This window comes from Delphinapterus leucas, chromosome 20 (assembly GCF_059928025.1).
Source record: "Delphinapterus leucas isolate spDelLeu-1000000601 "Yukka" chromosome 20, BTC_Dleu_Yukka2, whole genome shotgun sequence".
Classification (NCBI taxonomy): domain Eukaryota; kingdom Metazoa; phylum Chordata; class Mammalia; order Artiodactyla; family Monodontidae; genus Delphinapterus; species Delphinapterus leucas.
The window spans coordinates 5,682,147-5,704,851 of NC_143148.1; the positions used below are offsets into that span (position 1 = coordinate 5,682,147).

Consider the following 22,705-nt stretch of genomic DNA (forward strand, 5'->3'; position numbering starts at 1 on the left):
TATAAGGCTACATACTGTATGATTCCAACTGTATGACATTCTGGAATAGGCAACGCTGTGGAGACAGTAAAAAGATCAGCGGTTGCTAACAGTTAGGGGGAAGGAAGGATGAATAGGTGGAGCACAGAGGGTGTTTAGGGCAGTGAACCTACTCTGTATTATACTGTAATGATGGGTATATGTCATTACACATCAAAACTGATAGAGTATACACGAAGAGTGAACAATAATGTAAACTATGGACTTTGAGTGATAATTTTGTGTCAGTGTAGGTTCTGCAGTTTTAATAAATGCACCACTCTGGTGTGGGATTGGATAGTTGTGGAGGCTGTGTGTATGCGGGGGCAGGAATGACAGGGGATATCTCAGTACCTTCTACTCAGTTTTGCTGTTAACCTAAGTCTGCATTAAAAAACAAAGTCTATTAAAAACAAACAACAGAAAAAACCCCAGAGACTTTATTATTAATGGCACAGCAGTCTCAAGAACATCCTGACTTTATCAGTTCCACTCGCCTCCCTAATTCCAATCAGGATGAGGTGGCGAGGCCCTGGTGGATATAGCACATGTAATGGGACTGAATCACAGCTGAGGAACTCCGTGTAGAAAAACCCAGTCTTTTAAAGGGAACCTGACCTACCATTTGCCCCAAAGGGAAACATCCTTATTTAACTGTACAGCAAACAAACCCGTCCACTGTCCCAGAGGGTGACACTGTCTCTTTTTTCCCCAAAGCTCTTTTTCATGCAAACATTCATGAAAAAACAGTCCAATACAAAAACTGTCCGTAAGACAGACACATACATGAGAAATCCATAATTAATTGTCTTCCAACAATATCTACCACTCATTTCTTCACCATACTCACTACTGGCAAATTTTCCCATAGGTACACCAGTTGGTCAACCATGCTTTTTTTCTGACAGGAGGTAGGACCGGATCTATTCATTTGCCTCAAGCAACATTTGATTGAGTTTACTATCTACAGGATCCTGTGTATCAGGTGGAGGCTTAATTCACCTTAATTGCTTAATACCATAGCAAGGTAGGTGCCACATTCAACCCACTGAAGAGCCCAATGCCCACTAGCATGTACTGAAGAAAGACTTGATTTCTCCATAAGTTTCTGAATCAACGTTCTCAGGCGATAAGTGAATAGCTGATTATTGTGCCAAAGCTAACAACGGACATATTTCGGATTAAGAGCAGCAGGTTTTGTATTCGTTATCCGTACAAAGCAGGGCGTGGGTATAGTGGAGTCACGGGTCATGAGCAGAAAGGGGCTGACAGCTGGAAAACACACAGACATTAGGGCAGCAGGGATTATGAGAAAGAACGTAAGAAATGTGAAAGGTGGAGGAAAGGGTGTGAAAAGATACAAAGGTGCTCACAAGAACAAGGATGCTCTGGGTGGCTCTGGACTCAGCAGAGGATCCGGGAGACACAGTATTCCTGTGAATGTGTCGGACTCGTTGTTTGTGCCAGTACAGGGTGGCAATTATGGAGCCACGGGTCCAGATTGTGAGCACGGAAAATAAAACTTCAGGGAACACTATCACTATCACTACTACAGTGATAGTAGTGGTTACCAAATGGGAAAGCGGGGAGGAAGGATATATAAGGAGGTTGGGATTGATATATACACACTACTATATCTAAAATACATAAACAACAAGGTCCTACTGTATATCACAGGGAACTATACTCAATATTTTGTAATAACCTATAAGGGAAAAGAATCTGAAAAAGAAGAAAAATATATATGTATAACTGATTCACTTTGCTGTACACCTGAAATTAACACAACATTGTAAATCAACTACACTTCAATTTAAAAAAATCTTAATTCAAAAAAACAAAAACAAAAAATGCCCTCATTTAAACTGGACTTAGAACTTGCTCATGGATTGTTTCTTTTTTTAAATTAATTTTTATTGGAGTATAGTTGATTTACAATGCTGTGTTAGTTTCTGCTGTACAGCAAAGTGAATCAGTTATACGTATACATATATCCACTCTTTTTTAGATTCTTTTCCCATATAGGCCATTACAGAGTATTGAGTAGACTTCCCTGTGCTATACAGTAGGTTCTCATGGATTGTTTCTACATTGAGCCCATGATGCAAATATCTTAGTCATATAAAATATGCCCAGAAAACCTTTACACTTTATACACTGTAGGACCACAGATAGAATTTTAGTGAACAACACTCTACCACGATTTCTCTCTTCTCTTGTAGTTTGAAGTAGAAGATGTGCCCACAGGGTCCTGGCATTCAGTGTTGGCAAGAGGCCTGACCCCTACCAACTACTTATGTCTTTAAGAACTTTGATGACCCAACAGTGATGAGAAAGTCCCTTTCTTACTGTAGTAGTCTTAATATATAATCCACACTTTATATAAGAAATAAAACATAACAAAACAGAACTATCAATTTGCAAGTGCTGTTTTTTTTTCCTTCTATGAAACCATCCCAAGAAGTAATCCTTGGTAATAGTTTCATGATTGTAACAATTTATAAAATAAATTTTCATTGCAAGAAATCCACTGGTCTCATATCGAGGTAGGCAGATCTCCACTCCCTGGGGTTAATACCTTCGTTATATTACACTACACGGCAAAGAGTCTTTGTTTTTATTTTTTGGCCTCGCTGCACGGCATGTGGGATCTTAGCTCCCCAACCAGGGATCGAACCCGCACCCCTTGCAGTGGAAGCACAGAGAGAAGAGTCTTTGAAGATGTAAATACGTTTACTAATCAGTGGGCTATGTTTTAGACTGAATGTTGTTTCCCCCACAAAAATTCATCCCTTGAAATCCCAGCCGTGTAAATATACTGCTCGAAGGTGGCTGTCCAAAAACCAGTAGGAGGATGCTCCAGAGACACAGAATCTGTAAGCAACTTGATCTTGGATCACCTAACATCAAGGTTATTCTCCTAACACAATAAATCTATCACACACAAAAAATTAACATTAGACAGTCCATTTAATAGACGGTCCATATACCGATTCCCCCCTGTCCCCCAGGGATACAAAAATGTCTTTTCTGTTTTTATAAATCTAAGATCCAGTCATGGTATAAATATTGCATTTAGTTGTCTTGACTCTTTAGTTTTTAAAAACTAGATTGTTTGCATTCTGGTTTATCACAGGGTATTGACTGTAGTTCCCTGTGCTATACAGTAGGACCTTGTTGTTTATCCATCCCAAATGTAATAGTTTGCATCTACTAACCTCAACCACAATGGAAAAGAATATAAAAAAGAATGTCTATATGTGTATAACTGAGTCACTTTGCTGTACGGCAGAGATTGACACAACATTGTAAATCAACTATACTTCAATTTAAAAAAATAACTTCTGTAGATTAAAAAATAAAATAAAGTTAAAAAAAATAAACTAGATGGTTTGCCACTCCTTTGTCTTCAGTGATACTGACAGGTTTTTTTTTTTATAATGTTTTTTTGGCCGTGCCCCGAGGCATGTAGGATCTTAGTTCCCCAACCAGGGATCGAATCCACGCCCCCTGCAATGGAAGCACAGAGTCTTAAGCACTGGACTGTCAGGGAAGTGCCCAATACTGACAGTTCTGAAGAGGGCATACCAATTGTTTTCAGAATGCCCTTTAGCGTAGGCCTCTGTGATTGTGTCCCTCATCCTTAGAGACACAGGTACAACATTTGAGTAAAACTCCTGCATGCAGGTGATGATGGGACATTCTTAGTGCACGGCCTCGAAGTTCATGAGCATTTTCTATCACTGGTAGAGGCTAAGAAATGCACCAGGTGAGTGGGATGCATCGGGGGGCAGGATGGCACTTTCTGGCATATGGGCACAGGCTTTGGCCATGACTCCTGTGAGTGGCTGGACCTGAGCTCTGGGGGTTGCTACCTGGAAGTTGAGTTCTAAATGCCATGTGCTTTGCTCATAGCCACATGCCCCTCCCACAGGCACCTGCTCAGGACTGCTATTGGCATAACCAAACAGTCTGCAGAGGGGGCAATGAGACATTAAAAGCCAAGTTTTCTGTGGCAAGGACACTGTAGTGGCCAACTGTGAAAACGGGCTCTACCTCCAGTTTTAGACTCCACTCACCAGTAAGATGGATTTTAAGGAATGACTTCCCTAGTACAATGGCACCAGCCCTTAGTTGACCCTGATCCTCATTAATTAATTAATTTTATTTTTGTCTGTGTGCATGCTTTGTCTAGTTGCGGCGAGCAGGGGCTACTCTTCATTGCGGTGTGCGCTCATTGCTGTGGCTTCTCTTGTTGCAGAGCACGGGCTCTAGGCACGCGGGCTTCAGTAGTTGTGGCTCGCAGGCTCTAGAGCACCGGCTCAGTAGTTGTGGCGCACGGGCTTAGTTGCTCCGCAGCATGTGGGATCTTCCCAGACCAGGGCTCAAACCCATGTCCCCTGCATTGGAAGGTGGATTCTTAACCACTGCGCCACCAGGGAAGCCCTAATTTTTCCCATTTTAATTACACTGTATCTTGTTGCATTCCTCTTCAGGTTGATCCTGTTTGGGACTCTGTGCTTCCTGGACCAGGATGTCTGTTTACCTTCCCAGGTTAGCATAGTTTTCAGATATTATATCTTCAATGTGCTCTCTGCCCCTTTCTCTCTCTTCTCCTTCTGCAACCCCTATAATGGAAATGTTAGTATGATTGATCATGTCCCAAAGTCTCTTAAACAGTCCTCATTTATTTTTATTCTTTTTCCTGTTCGGTATCAGTGATTTCAATACTCTGACTTCCTGCTTGCAGGTTCCTTCCTCTGTATCACTTAATCTACTGTTGATTCCTTCTAGTATATTTCTCATTTCAGCTATTATATCCTTTCTCTCTGTTTGGTTCTTCTTTATATCTTCTAAATCCTTGTTAAACTTCTCACTGTGGGGCTTTCCTGGTGGCACAGTGGTTAAGAATCCGCCTGCCAATGCAGGGGACACGGGTTCGAGCCCTGGTCCAGGAAGATCCCACATGCTGCGGAGCAACTAAGCCCGTGCGCCACAACTACTGAGCGTGCACTCTAGACCCTGTGAGCCACAACTACTGAACCCATGTGTCACAACTACTGAAGCCCACATACCTAGAGCCTGTGCTCTACAACAAGAGAAGCCACCGCAATGAGAAGTCCACGTGCCGCAACAAAGAGCAACCCCCTCTTGCTACAACTAGAGAAAGCCCACGTACAGCAACGAAGACCCAACACAGCCAAAAATGAATAAATAAATTTATATTAAAAAAAACTTCTCCCTGTGTCCATCTATTCTTCTCCTGAGTTCTTTGATCATTTTTATGATCATTACACTGAACTCTTTCTTGGGTAGATGGCCTATCTCCACTTCATGTAGTTCTTCTGGGTTTTTATCTTGTTCCTTAGATTGGAACATGTTACTCTGTTACCTCATTTTGCCTAATTTGCTGTTTTTATTTGTGTATCTAGTAGGTTGGTGATGTTTCCTGACTTTGGAGATGTGGCCTTTTTTAGATGTCCTATGGGTCCCAGCACCACATTCCCCTCTGGTCATTAGTGCTATACGCTCTAGGGTTGCCCCCTATGGCGGATGCCTTTGTCCTTCTGTTGTAGCACCCTGACTACTGTGGGCAATCTTGTAGGCGTGGCTAGGCTGCAGTATCGTTGTTGCCAAGTGCTGCCTTGTGGAGAGGCTGATGGCCACTGGTTGGCAGGGCTGGGTTATGAGGCTGTTGCCTGCAGAACCCTGGGGGGTCCCGGGGCTAGTGCAAGCTTACTGGTGGGCAGAGCCAGGTTCTGGGGTGGGTAGCTGTGGGACTGGGGTTCCTGAATTCAGTGTTGACCTGCTGGTGGGTGGAACCAGTTCCTGACATTACTGGCTGTGCATACTGGCTGTGTGCCAAAGCTGGTGCTGGCCTGCTGGTGAGTGGGGTTGGATTCCAGTATGGCTGGCTGAGAAGTGCAAGGTATATCTGAGCAGATGTCTGCCTGCTGGTTGTTGGGGCTGGGGTCTGGTGGGTCCTGGGGCTGGTACATGCCCACCGGTGGTGAGATGGGTCCCAGGGTCTCTGACTTCACGGTCCTGAAGAGCCTGAGTCTAGTGTCTGCCCACTGGTATGTGAGGCTGGTCCTGGGTCCTCTGGTGGACAAGGCCATGTCTAGGGCAGCTGTGTGCTCAGGGAGCCTTAAGGAAGCCTGCCTGCTGGTGGATGGGTCTGTGTCCCTACTCAGCTAATTGCTTGGTCTAAAGCATCTCAATACTGGTGCCAACAGGCTGGTTGGTTGGGGGCGGGGCTGGGTCCTGAGGCTAATAATCTAGAGGTAGGATTCCAAATGGTGCAGGCTAGCACCAGTGTCCATGTGGTAGAAATAGCTCACAAAAATGGGTGCTGCCCATGTCTGTGTCCCAAGAGTGAATTCCATTTGCCTCCTACTTCTCCAGCAGATTCTCCAAAATCAGCAGGTCAGTCTGACTCAGGTTCCGTTCAAATTACTACTGCTTTCCTGAGTCCCTGAGCATGTGATATTTTGTGTGTGCCCTTTAAGGGTGGAGTCTCGGGGAGGATTAAGATGGGGCAGTAGGAGGGCATAGAACTCACCTCCCTCAACAAACACATCAAAAATACATTTACATGTGGAGCAATTCTCATGGAAAACTAACTTGAGATTGGCAGAAAAAGTCCTACACAACCAAAGCTGCAAGAAAGATCTCCACATAACCTGGTAGGATGGGAAAAAAAGGCATCGAGCTGGGACCTGCACACTGGGGAGGGATCTGTAAGGAGAAGAAAGTCTGTACGAGCAGATCCCTTGCCCTGGGGAGTGAGCAGGTCAGACCACCATTTGGGCATCCCAGTCTTGGGGTCCTGTGTAGAGAAGACAGGCCCTCTTGCCCACTGGAAAATCCACTGAGACAGTTAGAAGGGATGGAGAAGCCTAGACTCTACTTGCAAGGAGCACACATGTGCTGGCTTGACGACAGTCAGGGCAGAGAGAGTCTTGCATTGGTGGCTGCTACCTTGCTACACTCCCCAATCTGAAGGAGTGCAATCCCTGGCCCTGCTCACTTCACACCACAGCCTGGCATGAGATCTGGGCAGAGACTCAGTCTAGATGCACAGAGACAGACCAGGATGCCTGGGGTGTGATCTGGGTGGATCCACAGAAGCCATTGTCAGCATGTGTACGGGTGAAGGGTGTAGCTCTGGGGGACAGTGTGCACATGGGGCCATGCCACAAGAGCAAGTAGTGACTAAGCGCTCAGTCTCAGGTGCTCAGGCCCTGGGATAGGACTCATTTAGCTACACAGAGATAGCTGAGAGTGCCCAGGGTGTGGTCTGGGTGGGGCACCAATGGCCACTGTCAACTTACTCAGGAGTATGCAGCAGTTCGTCTCCCAGCAAGAGCGACCCAGCTCTGCCCAATCCACACCACAGCTTAGCACTAGATCAGGGGCAGGCAGGTCCTGGGGGAAGTCTGCCACAGAGGCAGCCCAGATCCCAGGCTGCAGCAGAGCTACCTCAATTCTTGCATCCACAATGCCACAACCCCCAGTACCAGCCTACTCCACAGGACAGCCTTGCACTAGATCTGGGACAACGTTAACAGAGAAAGGGTTGCAAACTTAGGCTGCTTCAGAGCAGAAACAAAGTCCCCTATACAGGTAGTCATAGGTCCTCTGTGACCACACAGGCCTCACTTGCTTCATCAATCACCTCCTTTGGGGCAGGGCACCCACTCAAGGGTAATAGAGCCAGAATGAACCTGAGGGCTTCTACTCCAACAACTGGGGAGCAGACCCCACCCCTCACAGCACACTGACAGACACGGAGTAGAGAAGAAGCCCTACCTCACACCCAACACAGGCTCTAAATACTACAAAACTAACTACATTCACTATCAAGGGGATAAGGGCCAGCACACCCTGAAGAAAGACATGGCTGGCATCAATACCAAAACCAGCCCTCGCACCAAAAACACTGGACACACGCAGTCTACACAGGGATGCTCCCACATAAAAACACCCCTTCAAGACCACAGTAGATAACTTTCTCTGTGTATTTAGGAGAAACAGTTAAGTAAAATGAAAAGGCAGAAAAATCACTCCCAATTAAAAAGACCAAGAGAAATCCTCTGAAAGGACAAATAATAAAACAGAGGTCACCAGGCTACTAGACACTAAGTCCAAAAAGGAGTTAATAAAAATGCTAAAAAAAATTGAGAAAGATTATTGACAGAAATTCAGATCCATGTAACAAGGAACTAGAAATTATAAAGATGAAACAATCAAAAATAGATAATTCAACTGCTGAGATAAAAAACCCAATCTAGAAGCAATGAATACCAGCTTAAATGACACAGAAGAAGGAATAAGTGACCTGGAAGACAGAATAATGGAAATCAACCAACTAGAATAGCAGACGAACATAAACTAAAAAAAAAAAAAAAAAAGAAAGAAATCAACATATGAGATCTATGGGGTAATATAAAACATGTCAAACAACACATAATAGGAGATCGAGAGTGGAATAGAGAAAGAAGGGGATTGAAAACATACTTGAAGAACTTATGACTGAAAACTTCACAAATCTAAAGAAGGAAACAGATATTCAGGTACAGGAAGCACAGTGGGTTCCCAAAAAGATGAAACCAAACAGCCCCACACCAAGACATATCATCATTAAAATGGTAAAAGTTAAAGATAAAGAGAGGATTTTAAAGGCAGGGAGAGTAAAACAAAGAGTCAGTTACAACGGAATTTACATAGGGCTATCAGCTGATTTCTCTGCAGAAACTTTGCAGGCCAGAAGGGAGTGGTATGATATAATCAAAGTGCTGAAAGGGAAAAATCTGCAAACTAGAATTCTTTACCCAGCAAGATTATCATTAAGAATAGAAGGTGAGTTAAATAATTTTTCAAACAAGCAAAAACTAATAGAATTCAGCAATACTAAGCCAAACCTAAAAACAATATTGAAGGATCTTCTCTAAAAAAAAAAGAAGCAAGAATCCACAGGAAAGGGAAAAATCACAAAAGGAAAGGCAAATGTATAAAAGGATTGAAGATCACTTACTGAGCCAGTACATAGATTAAAAAACAATCCAAAATTTTTGTCAAAGTGATCATAACTACAATTAACATTAAAGGATAAGCATGAAGATGTAAAATAGGACATCAAAATCATAGAAAGTAGGGGAGGGGAGTAGAAAAATGTAGATCTTTCAAAATGTGTTTAAACTTGTATGTCTATCCGTTTATAGTAAGTAGATATAGTTATGGGTCAACATACTTAAACTCCGTGGTAACCACAAATCAAAAACGTACAATAGATTCACAAAAACCAAAAAAGAAAGGAACCCAAGCATACTACAGAAGAAGATCATCAAACCAGACAAGGAAAAACAAAAGAAGAAATGAACAAAGAAGAACTACAAAAACAACTGGAAAACAAGGATTAAAATGGCAATAATTACATACTTATCAATAATTACTTTACGTGTTAGTGGACTAAATGCTCTAATCAAAAGGCATAGAGTGGCAGATTGGATTTTTAAAAAAACCTACAATATTCTGCCTACAAGAGACTCACTTCAGGGCAGAAGACACACACAGACTGAAAGTGAGGGGATGGAAAAATATATTTCATTCAAATGAAAATGACAAGGAAGCAGAGGTATCGATACTCATATCAGACAAAGTAGACTTTAAAGCAAAGTCTATACCAAAAGACAAAGAGGGTCATTATATATTGATAAAGGGATCAATACAAGAAGAGGCTATTACACTCATTAACATATATGCACCCAATATATGAGTATCCAATTATATAAAACAAATACTAACAGACATAAAGGGAAACATTGACAATAATACAATAATAGTAGAAGACTTTAATACCCAACTGTCATTAATGGACAGATCATCCAGATAGAAAATCAAGAAGACAACAGACATCCTAAATGACACAAGAGACCAGTGGATTTAATTGATATCTACAGGACAAAACATAAAAAAAAAAGAAAACACAGTTTGTTTTCAAGCATGCATGGAACGTTCTCTAGGATAAACCACATACAAAGGCACAAAACAAGGCTCAACAAAGTTAAGAGAATAGCAAATATTACAAGCATCTTTTCTGACCACAGTGGTATGAAACTAGATTCAATTGCAGAAAGAAAAATGGGACAAGAATGGACGTATGGAAACTAAACAACATGTTACTAAAAACCAACAGGTGAACAATTAAATCAAAGATAAAATTAGAAAATACCTCAAGACAAATGAAAATGAAAATATAACCTTTAAAAATTTAAGGAATGCAGCAAGAGGGAAATTCATAGCAATACAGGCCTTCTTCAAGAAACAAGAAAAATCTCAAGTAAACAACCTAACCTAGCACATAAAAGAGTTAGAGAAAGAACAAACAAAACCCAAAGTCAGCAGAACAAAGGAAATAATAAAGACCAGAGAGAAAATAAAGATCAAAAAAAGTATAGAAAATGATCAATAAAACCAAGAGCTGTTTTTTTAAATATAAACAAATTCAATGGACCTCTAGCCAGGCTCACCAAGAAAGAAAGAGAGAAGATGCACAAAAACAAAAGAAGCAATAAAAGAGGAGAAATAACAGCCAATACTGCAGAAATAGAAAAAAATCATAAGAGAATATTATGAACATTTTTATGCCAACGAATTGGACAACCTAGAAAAAATAAACAAGTTTCTAGAAACATACAGCCTGTGAAAACTGAGTCAAGAAGAAATAGATAATTTGAACAGACCAATCACTAGAAGTGAAATAGAACTTGCAATTAAAAATTTTTAAAAACCTCTCTGCAAAACAAAAGTCAAGGATCAAATGGCTTCCTTAGGGAATTCCACCAAAGATACAAAGAACAACTTATTATTCTCCAACAATCCAAAAAAACTGAAGACCAGGGAACACTCCCAAATTCATTCTATGAGGCCACCATCACCCTGATACCAAAACCAGACAAAGACAATTAAAAAAATAAAATTATAAATAGGCCAATATCTTTGATGAATATAGACGCAAAATCCTCAAGAAAATATTAGCAAACTGGGTCTAATAATATGTAAAAAGGATCATACACCGTGATCAAGTTGTATTCATTCCAGTGTTTCAAGGATGGTTCAACATACGCAAAATCAATCAATGTGATACACCAGATTAACAAAAGAAAGGACAAAAACCACGTGATCATCTCAACAGACGCTGCAAAAGCATTTGACAAAATTCAACATCCATTCATGATAAAAACTCTCACCAAAGCAGGTATACAGGGAAGATATCTCAACATAATGAAAGCCATTTATGACAAAACCATCACCAACATAATATTCAATGGTGGAAAGCTGAAAGCCTTCCTGCTAAAATCTAGAACAAGACAAGGATGCCCACTCTCACCACTTCTATTCAACGTAGTACTGGAAGTCCTAGCCACAGCAATCAGACAGGAAAAGGAAAGAAAATGTATCCAAGTTGGAAGGGAAGAGGTAAAATTGTCATTATATGGAGATGACATGATACTCTATATAGAAAACCCTAAAGACTCCCCACAAAAACTATTAGAGCCAATAAATGAATTCAGCAAGGTAGAAGATACAAGATTAATATACAGAAGTTGTTGCATTTCTTACACTAACAATGAAATATCAGAAAGAGAAAGTTAAAAATTGCATTTAAAATCACATCAAAAAAATACCTAGGAATAAACTTATCAAAGGAGGTGAAAGACGTATATGCTGAAAACTAAAATGCACTGATGAAGAAAACTGAAGATGATTCAAAGAAATGGAATGGTATCCCATGCTCACGGGTAGGAAGAATTACTTTTGTTAAAATGGCCACACTACCCAAAGCAGTCTACAGATTTAATGCAATCCCTATCAAAATACCCATGATATTTTTCACAAAACTAGAACAAATAGTCCTTAAATTCATATAGAACCACAAAAGACCCTGAATTGTCAAAGCAATCCTGAGGAAAAAGAACAAAGCTGGAGGCATGAACCTTCCAGACTTCAGACAATACTACCAAGCAAAAGAAATGAAAACCGTGTGGTATTGGCACAAAAAGAGACATATAGATCAGAGGAACAGAACAGAGAGTCCAGAAATAAATCCACACACCTACAGTCAATTAACCTAAGACAAAGGAGCAAGAAATTACAATGGAGAAAAGACAGTCTCTTCAATAAGTGGTACTGGGAAAGCTGGACAGCTACGTGAAAAATCAATGAAATTAGAACACTCCCTCACATCATATTAAACAAGTACAGTCAAAATGGTTTAAAGAACTATGTTTGTCATGACATGGTCAACTTTTACAAGACAACACAGGAAAACATTCTCAAACATAAATCACAGCAATTATCTTTTTTAGATCAGTCTCCCAAGGCAAAAGAAATAAAAGGAAAAATAAACAAATGGGACCTAATTAAACTTCAAAGCTTTTGCACAGCAAAGGAAAACATCAACAAAATGAAAGACAACCTATGGAATGAGAGAAAATATTTGCAAACCCTACAACCAACAAGGGGTTAATATCCAAAATATATAAACAGGTCATAGAATTCTATACAAAAAACAGCAATCCAATCAAAAACTGGGCACAAGACCTAAATAGACATTTCTCCAAAAAAGACATACAGATGGCCAACAAACACATGATGCTCAACATCACTAAATATAAGAGGAATGCAAATCAAATCACAATGGGGTATCACCTAAAACTGGTCAGAATGGCTATCATCACAAAGTTCACAAATAATGATTGCTGGAGAGGGTGTGGAGAAAAGGGAACATCTGTATATGGCTGGTGGGAATGGAAATTGGTGCAGCCACTATGGAAAACAGTATGGATGTTCCCTAAAAAACTAAACATTGAGCTACTATATGATCCAGCAATCTGACTCCTGGGTATATATATATATATGGGAAAACAAAAACTCTAATTCAAAAAGATACATGCACTCCAATGTTCATAGCATCACTTTGTACAATAGCCAAGACATGAAAACATGGATATACATGCAATGGAATAATACTCAGCCATTAAAAAGAATGAAATATTGCCATCTGCAGCAACATGGAGGGACTGAGAGAATATTATACTTAGTGAAGTCAGAGAAAGTCAAATACCAAATGATATCACATGTGGAATCTAAAAATAATACAAATGAATCTAAATACAAAACAGAAAGAGACTCGCAGACATAGAAAACAAACGTATGGTTACCAAAGGGGTGAGGGAGGGAGGGAGGGACAAATCAGGAGTACGGAATTAACAGATACAAGCCTCTGTACATAAAATAGATTAGTAACAAGGATCTACTTTATAGCACAGGGATATACAATATCTTGTAATAACATAATGGCGTATACTCTGAAAAACAAAAAACTGAGTCACTTTGCTGTATAGTTGAAGCAAACACAATATTGTAGATCAACCATACCGCAAAAAAAAAAAAAAAAAAAGAGTGGAGTCTCTACCTCCCCATATTTCCCACATCCCTCTGGCTCTCCCAAAAGAAAGCCCTGCTTCCTTTCAAAGCTAAATGTTCTGGGGGCTTATCTTCCCGGTGTGCCAGCCCAATGTAGGGCTCAGAATGCTCACCCCTTGGGAAGAATCTTTGTAATTGTATTATTCTCCTGTTTCTAGGTCACGCACCCAGGGATATGGTTCTTGACTCTACCGAGACTCCAACCCTCCTACCTGTCTCACTGGGGATCCTTCTGCATTCCTTTAGTTGTAGAAGATCTTTTCTGGTAGCTTCTGGTCTTCCTCATCAATACTTGCTCTGTATACAGTTGTAATACTGGTGTGTCCAGGAGAAGAGGAGAGCTCAGGGTTTTCCTACTGCATCACCTTGGAGCATTCCCCTGTGGTATTCTTGGTTACAGCAGCCCTAGCTGACTAAAACAGATTTTCCTCATTAATGAAGGTGGGTTGAGTATAATCACCTGAGCTTTAAAGAACAGATGCCAAATAGTTACGACTGAAAGAAGTAAGAGATTGAAAACAGGAGAGGGATTCAACTTGCTAATGCTGCCTTTCTAGATGGAGATACTCAGAAGTGAGTCATTAAAGGAAATGTATTCTGCCAACAACATGAATCAGCCCGAAAGCAGTTCTTCCACAGGTTCCAGTTCAAAACTCTCCTTTGGACACTGAGGGTGAAGGAAGGAAGGAATGAATTGGCAACTGTGCACTGCGGAAATACACACAATTTACATATTTCTCCTAACAGTGGGGGATTTTGTATTCCTGAACCAGGCAAAGTAGAGCCTGTGTACACTGGAGTCACGGCTCACGAGCAGAAAGGGGCTGACAGTGGGGAAGCACACAGCAGTGATTACAGTGATGTCCACAGGGAACCAGCTAGGATGATCAGAAAGAGACAAAAGAAGTTGAAAGATGGAGGAAAGGGTATAAAAGCAGACAACAGTGCTCACCAGGAGAAGAATGGTTTTGGCAGCTCTGGGCTCAAGAAGAGCGGGGGGGACCTGGGGGAGGCGTTGGTCCTACCAATGTGTTGGACCTGCTGCTCATGCCTGTACAGGATGAAAACCATGGAGCCACTGGCCCAGAGCGTGAGCCCCAAACAGAAAACATCAGGGAATAATAGCAATGCTCCATACGATGCCTGTCTGGTTTTGTCACGATGAACAGCAGAACAGTATCAAAAATCCTTTCCGTTTGTGATGTCTTTGTTGCTCCGTTTGCCAGTTACATCGAGAGGAAAAACAACATTTCCCAGCACTTGGAGCATCCAACACAGGAAAATAGAGGCAACAATGTACTTGGGAGCTTTTACTTTAAGCTCTGCCCGCCTGGAGTTCCTGGGACTGATCGTGGTGGCCTGAAAGACACTCCAGAGGCAGATGCTACCAGTGGACACTCCCTCCGCACTCTGTGAAGAAAGAAAAGAAGTCTGCATCCAAAATCACTGGGTATATGTTTCCACCCAAAGTGGGAATAACTGTCTGGGGGACCCCTTTAGAGATGAGGACCAAGAAGTTGGCTACAATCAGGTGCTTAAGGATGAAATCTGTGGACCTTAACCTGTAGCCAGTGAAGGGAAGGATGACATAACAGCAAAGAAGCGAGAAATTCTCCAAGATTCCAACCACAGTCTGTGTTAAGAAGATCACATCCATTGTCAAATCGCTGCTAGCCATCCTCTCAGTTCACAGTCACTGATACTTGTCTTGTGAGTTTAAGTGTCCTGCATGGGAATATGAGGCTTGGGCTACATGAATCATGTCAGCTGAAATCCAATATTCTGCACTTGCCGTGAGTTCCCGGTTAGAAAAATGTACTTCATGTCTTTCTGTTATTAGCAGCCTTAAAAGGGTTGAATGTATACATTATAAAGAGCACTTATATGTAAAATTACTCGTTGAAGGCACGCCCCATGATCACTTCATTCTTCACGAATCCACGAGCCCGGGATTTCTGTGACTTCAATTTTACAGGGAAGGGTAACACAGAGAGGTTACATGCTTCTTGAAATCTGCTGCGTAGGGCAGAGTGAAGACTTGAGACCCATTAGGCTGGTAAAGATAGTGCATTGAACCACCATTCTCTGCCAAAAAGCCAGTTGGTTCTATTCAAATAATAATCCAGGTCCATATTTAGTTTTAATTTCACAACTTATTTTAGACTGGTGGTATTTTATATTTTCATTATAACAAGATTCCATTCTTGTAAAGTTTTATTTTGTAGGGCACTATGTATTGTGAATGAAGCTTTAGGTATCTTTTTTTTTTTTTTTTTTTTTGTGGTACGCGGGCCTCTCACTGCTGTGGCCTCTCCCGTTGCGGAGCACAGGCTCCAGACGCGCAGGCCCAGCGGCCATGGCCCACGGGCCCAGCCGCTCCGCGGCATGTGGGATCCTCCCGGACCGGGGCACGAACCCACGTCCCCTGCATCGGCAGGCGGACTCTCAACCACTGTGCCAGCAGGGAAGCCCTTTAGATATCTTAGTACATGTAAATGCCCTGCGAGCAGCAGAATACTGAAGGAGCCTGCTCCAGGACAAGGTAATGTCATGAAGATGAGAATGGCTCGGTATTAGGACAGCAACAGGAAGAGTCCTTTATTTATTGATTTATTTTAAAGTTGGTGGAGTCTTTTATTTATTTATTTATTTATCTTTGGTTGCATTGGGTCTTCGTTGCTGTGCGCAGGCTTTCTCTAGTTGTGTCGAGTGGGGCTACTCTTCGTTGCAGTGCGCAGGCTTCTCATTGCGGTGGCTTCACTCGTTGCGGAGCACAGGCTCTAGGTGCGCGGGCTTCAGTAGTTGTGGCTCGAGGGCTCTAGAGTGCAGGCTCAGTAGTTGTGGTGCACGGGCTTAGTTGCTCCACGGCATGTGGGATCTTCCCAGACCAGAGAATTGAACCCATGTTCCCTGCATTGGCAGGCAGATTCTTTTCTTTTTTTTTTTTTTTTTTTTGCGGTACGGGGGCCTCTCACTGTTGTGGCCTCTCCCCTTGCGGAGCACAGGCTCCGGACGCGCAGGCTCAGCGGCCATGGCTCACGGGCCCAGCCACTCCGCGGCATGTGGGATCTTCCCAGACCGGGGCACGAACCGGTGTTCCCTGCATCGGCAGGCGGACTCTCAACCACTGCGCCACCAGGGAAGTCCCAGACTCCTTTATTTTTATGTCAGAAAAGCAGGTATAATGGCACCTATCACAGGAATTATTGAATAAGCACATGTAATGCCATAAACTTTGGGACATCAAACACTTATACATGATAAAAGAGCATAAGCCAAAACTACATTATTATTATTTTCAGTTCATATACTTATCTATTTGTTAATTTTCAGAGTTAAGTGAAAAGACTAGCAAAGAAATAAGATTTGTGAATGATACTGACATACAAGACATATATGCAAAACAGCATCTGAAAGGCATGTATTCTGGTGCATTTTATAAATTCAAAGACTGGATTTTTAGATTGATAGTAACAGCATATTTTTTAAACAAATGGAAACAACATGATATGAGCCTGCCACCTGTGGCCTTTAACTCATAATTATCATGTCAACTGTTTTGTAAATATAAGACTGATGATAACCTCGCCATAACCAACACACTACGGAGGTGTTCAGCTGAGACAGTTACTGTCTCCATTAATTGCATCAGACATCCAGAGTTAGAAAAAACCTTTCTATTCAAGCCATTTCCATTTGCATACACTTTCTGCACAGAAGTGGATGATTTCTGCAGATTCATCATACTGTTTATTGCAGACCTGGAGGGATTATTGGTGCACCTCTAGTCATCCTGATTCCTATAAGGTAGGCTCAACAGCAGATTGATTTTACAACTTAAAACACAAATATTTTTAAGCACCTTAGAAAGCAGGTTTTGTTATAACTTGGAATGAGTCACAACAATCACTGTCAGAGGTTTACATTAAATTGCACGAGGAGTCCTTAGAGATTGGTGTAGATTCTAGGACCCCATCTCTCTTTACTAGCTCAGCTCATGCCTCAGACTTATTCCACCTTTCTGCACAGTGTTGGCACCGAATCAGGTTACTACACAGAAGACTGCCTTTTTCTGATATGATCTCTTACCCAGACTTTTTTTTTTTTGCGGTACGCGGGCCTCTCACTGTTGTGGCCTCTCCCGTTGCGGAGCACAGGCTCCGGACGCGCAGGCTCAGCGGCCATGGCTCAAGGGCCCAGCCGTTCCGCGGCATGTGGGATCTTCCCAGACCGGGGCACGAACCCGCGTCCCCTGCATCAGCAGGCGGACTCTCAACCACTGCGCCACCAGGGAAGCCCTTACCCAGACTCTTGATCTGCCTTTCTCTTACAGACTCTGCTGCTCAGAATGAAATAGAACATCCTTACCTGACTCCTTCCTGATGCCCGGACAATGGGCTCAGAGTGATGGTTTTTATAGCCAGTACCTGTGTGGGAGGGAGCTAGCCGGAGCCTGATATATGGGTTTGAGATTCTGTGTCCTCCCCACCCCTCCCATCAGAACTGCAATAAGCATTTCACCTGCAGCAGCAATGGGAGTGTAGGCTTGGGGTCCGGGAACATTTCTGAAAACTTTTCTCTCAGTTGTTAATTACTAAAAACGATTACAAGTTTCTAGTTAGCCCCCTTAGGAAACAACTGGAGTGTTTTCAAGAGGCATTTTCTTTTCCATGATCCCTGAAGGCAGACAGGGTCTCACATGGAGGAGAGTTGGAAATTCTTAAGTCACACAAATAAAGACTGGTATAAAAGATGTGTGTTCCTCTAGATTCTTCACTTTCCTGAGACGTTTCTCTCCCTGAAACTAGTACTTTCCTAATCTTCAGACCACTGAACTGAACCACCAGTTAAAGTACTGGTAGAGAAATGGAATGAGACAAAATACCTGAGAAGTATATTCAAAGAGACACAAGTAAAAGGAAGAATATGATCAATCACTCATTATAGAAGATGTCTGCACAAATCAAAGCCAATTAATTGGACTCATTTCCATAAACCAATGCCAATTAATATGGAGATGTGGTAGGAAAATATACTTTACAATTACTGACCTCCATTAGTAATTAGACTTAGACACAGAACAATATGCATAGAAAAAAATGTTAAGGTTCAAAAAGAGTGTCTCACAAATTAGCATCTAGTTCTGATGGCTCAACAGAGAGATTTTACTATTCGTGTAAATATCAGGTGAACCAGTGCTCAATTACTTAATTCAAGGGGATCAAATTGTTACCAGAGTGCTCTACATGAATTACTTAATTAATTGTGCTATTTTTCAGTAATGAGCACTCGATGCTTTGATAACTAAGAAATATAAATTAGGAGTTGAAAGTAATCTTTCAGTTTTCCCTACAAATAAATCCACATTTGATGCACAGTCATGATGCAATCATTGTCAATTTTCAAGTCAGGAGTTGGAGCCATAATGGTGGTCAACCATGTCTGCACACAAACACGAACTCATTGAAACACTTACAGGCAGAAGCAAACACACATGTGCATTCACACTCATGTACTCATATATACTCACATACATATACATATACATAAGTCACATACTCACACAACTACAGGTGCAAACTCACAAACATTCATGCACATGCTCAGCACATATAAACTCGCATCATATTCATAAACACACATGACGCATTCATATGAAAGCATTCACTTTCATAAAATTAACTTACACAGTCCCTGTGTATCTGTGGACGACGCGTTCACATACAGAAGAATAGTTGTATCTCCAGACTTCTGGATGCAGGAAAAAGGGGTCCTTTCCATTGTTTGTAATCCTTTCAACGCTGCAACAACCAACAGACAATATTTGCTATATGCAGCCTTAAAATTGCTATGCGTATTACCTCCTTGGGTGGGTCAGAGGGTAAGAAAGGTAGAGTGCTCAGAGGCATGGCAGTGAATGGGTATGTGATAGATCAGTATGAGAGAGAGGGCATAGAAAAAGGGGTACGCAAATAAGACCACGGTGAAGGAAGCCTGGAGTGTGGGAGGGAGTACAGGGAAAGAGAAAAGGCAGGATAAAGAAAAAGGAATATGAAAAATCCCAAGGTAGTTAACGTGCATTGCCGGTTTTGAGGGTACAATGAGTAAAAGTGTGCAGCAAAGTGAAGGGTATGAGGCATGCCGGGTTCTAGGGAAATAGGTGCGGGATTCCATGGGAATGAAGGAAATAAGGGTATGAGGAGTTTGGGGGCAAAAATGTTAAAGGTCAGTGGTTGATAAAACTCCTAAGAGACTTATTGTCTTTGAGGGATTAAAATGATAGTGAGGGTTTCCCTGATGGCGCAGTGGTTGAGAGTCTGTCTGCCGATGCAGGGAACGCGGGTTTGATCCCTGGTCCAGGATCCCACATGCCGCAGAGCAGCTGGGCCCGCATGCCACAGCTGCTGGGCCTGTGCTCTGGAGCCCGCGAGCCACAGCTACTGAGCCCGCGTGCCACAACTACTGAAACCCACATGCCTAGAGCCCATGCTCCGCAACAAGAGAAGCCACCGCAATGAGAAGACCACGCACCACAAGGAAGAGCAGCCCCCGCTCGCTGCAATTAAAGAAAGCCCAAGAGCAGCAACAAAGACCCAACGCAGCCAAAAAAAAAAAAAAAAAAAGACAGTGAGAGGAGGAAGGGGAATACGTGTGGGGTAGGCAGATGCTGGAAATATAGTGTGGCCCAAGGCAGAAATAGAGAATTGAAAGAGGACATGAAGCCTGGTGAAGATAATGACCAAGAGAAGAGAAAAAAAAAATGGGCACATGACAATGAGGAAGCTGGGAGAACGTTGGGCATGAGTGAGCCCAGGAGAAAGGGTCAGGGATAAGAGGGCTGTGGGTTGTGGATTTGGTTTATGAATTAGTTGAGGATGCCTGAGAGTTGGGGCTGGGGTCCTTGATGGTGTGGTTGTAGGGTACACGGGGAATGGGCTGAGATATCTGGCTTGGAAGTAGATGCAGGGTAAGAAAATAAAGGCTCAAATGATGTGGTTTGCAGGGGGGATGGAAGGTGAGGAGGGCCAGGCTAGAATCACATAGGAATGGATGTCCAAAAAGTGACAGGAGGGAGGTCGAGGATGCAATATAGGAGTCTGAAAAAGTTGAGTGAAGTTGAGGAGTGAATGGAGTTTGGTGCATGGCTACAGCTCACAGGGGTGGAGGCACAGAAGATGTATCTGAGGGAGGGGAAATACACAAACGAAGCGGGGAGGAATGAAACTGGGAAAGACGGAAGTGGCAATGGGCAGATTGGAGGCCACTATTTGATTTCCCATACATTAATTCTCCAATTTATGGTCAAATCACAACAGTCATGGATAGTTTCTAATTTCAGCTCAGGGAAGCAAAAATCTTGCTTATATAAAATGCCCCCAAAGCCACTTAAATAGAACATACGATGTAGGATGGAAGCTAAATTTGGGGGTAAATAACACAATAGCATTTCACTCTTCATTTGGGAAACCACGTAAAGGATGTGACTTCCATAGGTCATGCAAAAGAGGCTGTTTATTAGCCTCATGTAAATCAATGAAGTTAGAAAACTCTCTCACACCATATACAAAAATAAACTCAAAATGGCTTAAAGACTTAAATATAAGATAGGATACCATAAAACTCCTAGATGAGAACGTAGGCAAAACATTCTCCGACGTAAATTGTAGCAATGTTTTCTTAGATCAGTCTCCCAAGGCAAAAGAAATAGAAGCAAAAATAAACAAATGGAACCTAATCAAACTTATAAGCTTTTGCACAGCAAAGGAAACCATAAGAAATTGAAAAGACAATCTACGGACTGGGTGAAAATATTTGCAAATGATGCGACTGACAAGGGCTTAATTTCCAAAAGTTATAAACATCTCAATATAAAAAAAAAACCCAATCAGAAAATGGGCTGAAGACCTAAATAAACATTCCTCCAAAGAAGACATACAGATGGGCAACAGGCACATGAAAAGATGCACAAAATATCTAATTATCAGAAACATGCAAATCCAAACTACAATGAGCTATCACCTAACACTGTATAGAATGCCCATTATTTTAAAATCCACAAAAAATAAATGCTGGAGAGGGTGTGGAGAAAAGGGAACCCTCCTACACTGTTGGTGGGAATGTAACTTGGTGCAGCCACTGCAGAAGACAGTATGTAGGTTCCTTAAAAAACTAAAAATAGAGTTACCATAGGATCTAGCAATCCCACTCCACGGCATATATCTGGAGAAAACCCTAATTTGAAAAGATACATGCACCCTAGTATTTACAGCAGCACTATTTACAATAGCCAAGACATGGAAGCAACCTAAATGTCCATCAGCTGTTGAATGGATAAAGAAGATGTGTTATATATACACAATGGAATACCACTCAGCCATAAAAAAGAACAAAATAATGCCATTTGCAGCAACATGGTTGGACCTAGAGGTTATCATACTAAGTGAAGTAAGTCAGACAGAGAAAGACAAGTATCATATGATATCGCTTGTATGTGGAATCTGAAATATGATACAAATGAACTTATTTACAAAATAGAAACAGACTCAGACATAGAAAACAAATTTATGGTTACCAAAGGTGAAGGTGGGGGGAAGAATAAATTAGGAGTTTGGGGTTATCAGATACAAACTACTATATATAAAATAGATAAAAAACAAGGTCCTACTATATAGCACAGGAAACTATAATCAATATCTTGTAATAACTTATAATGAAAAAGAATATATATGTGTGTATGTATATAAAACTAACTCACTTTGCTGTACACCAGAAACTAACACAACATTGTAAATCAACTATACTTCAATAAAAAATAAAATAAATAGGATGCTTAAGTTTTTGGTAAATGTTTGTGGTAATATAAAAGTAAAAAACATAGGAAGAACTTTAATGATAAAATAGTTAAGCAATAAAATTATTCATGAATTACATTAGCAATAAACTATCAAAAAGTAAAATTAAGAAAGTAATACCACCTAAAATTGCACTGAAAACAATAAGATACCTAAGAAATCATCTAACCTGTACTTTAAAAACTATAAGCCTGGGCTTCCCTGGTGGTGCAGTGGTTGAGAGTCCGCCTTCCGATGCAGGGGACACGGGTTCGTGTCCCGGTCTGGGAGGATCCCACATGCCGCGGAGCGGCTGGGCCTGTGAGCCATGGCCGCTGAGCCTGCGCGTCTGGAACCTGTGCTCT

The 22,705-nt window shown here is 41.7% G+C and overlaps 1 protein-coding gene and 1 pseudogene across 3 annotated transcripts in view; both read right to left on the reverse strand.

Annotated features, from left to right (window-relative positions):
- Positions 1-13,453: 13,453 nt before the first annotated feature.
- LOC111181107 (vomeronasal type-1 receptor 4-like) lies at positions 13,454-15,187 on the reverse strand (annotated as a pseudogene).
- Positions 13,454-22,705, reverse strand: part of PPP2R1A (protein phosphatase 2 scaffold subunit Aalpha) — a 56,782-nt gene continuing 47,530 nt past the window's right edge. For all 3 annotated transcript variants that reach the window (XM_089902146.1, XM_089902145.1, XM_089902143.1), the window contains one exon: positions 13,454-22,703. In XM_089902146.1, coding sequence (XP_089758272.1) covers positions 22,522-22,703 — 182 coding nt within the window. In that variant the 3' untranslated portion in view covers positions 13,454-22,521. The remainder of the gene's footprint in view (positions 22,704-22,705) is intronic.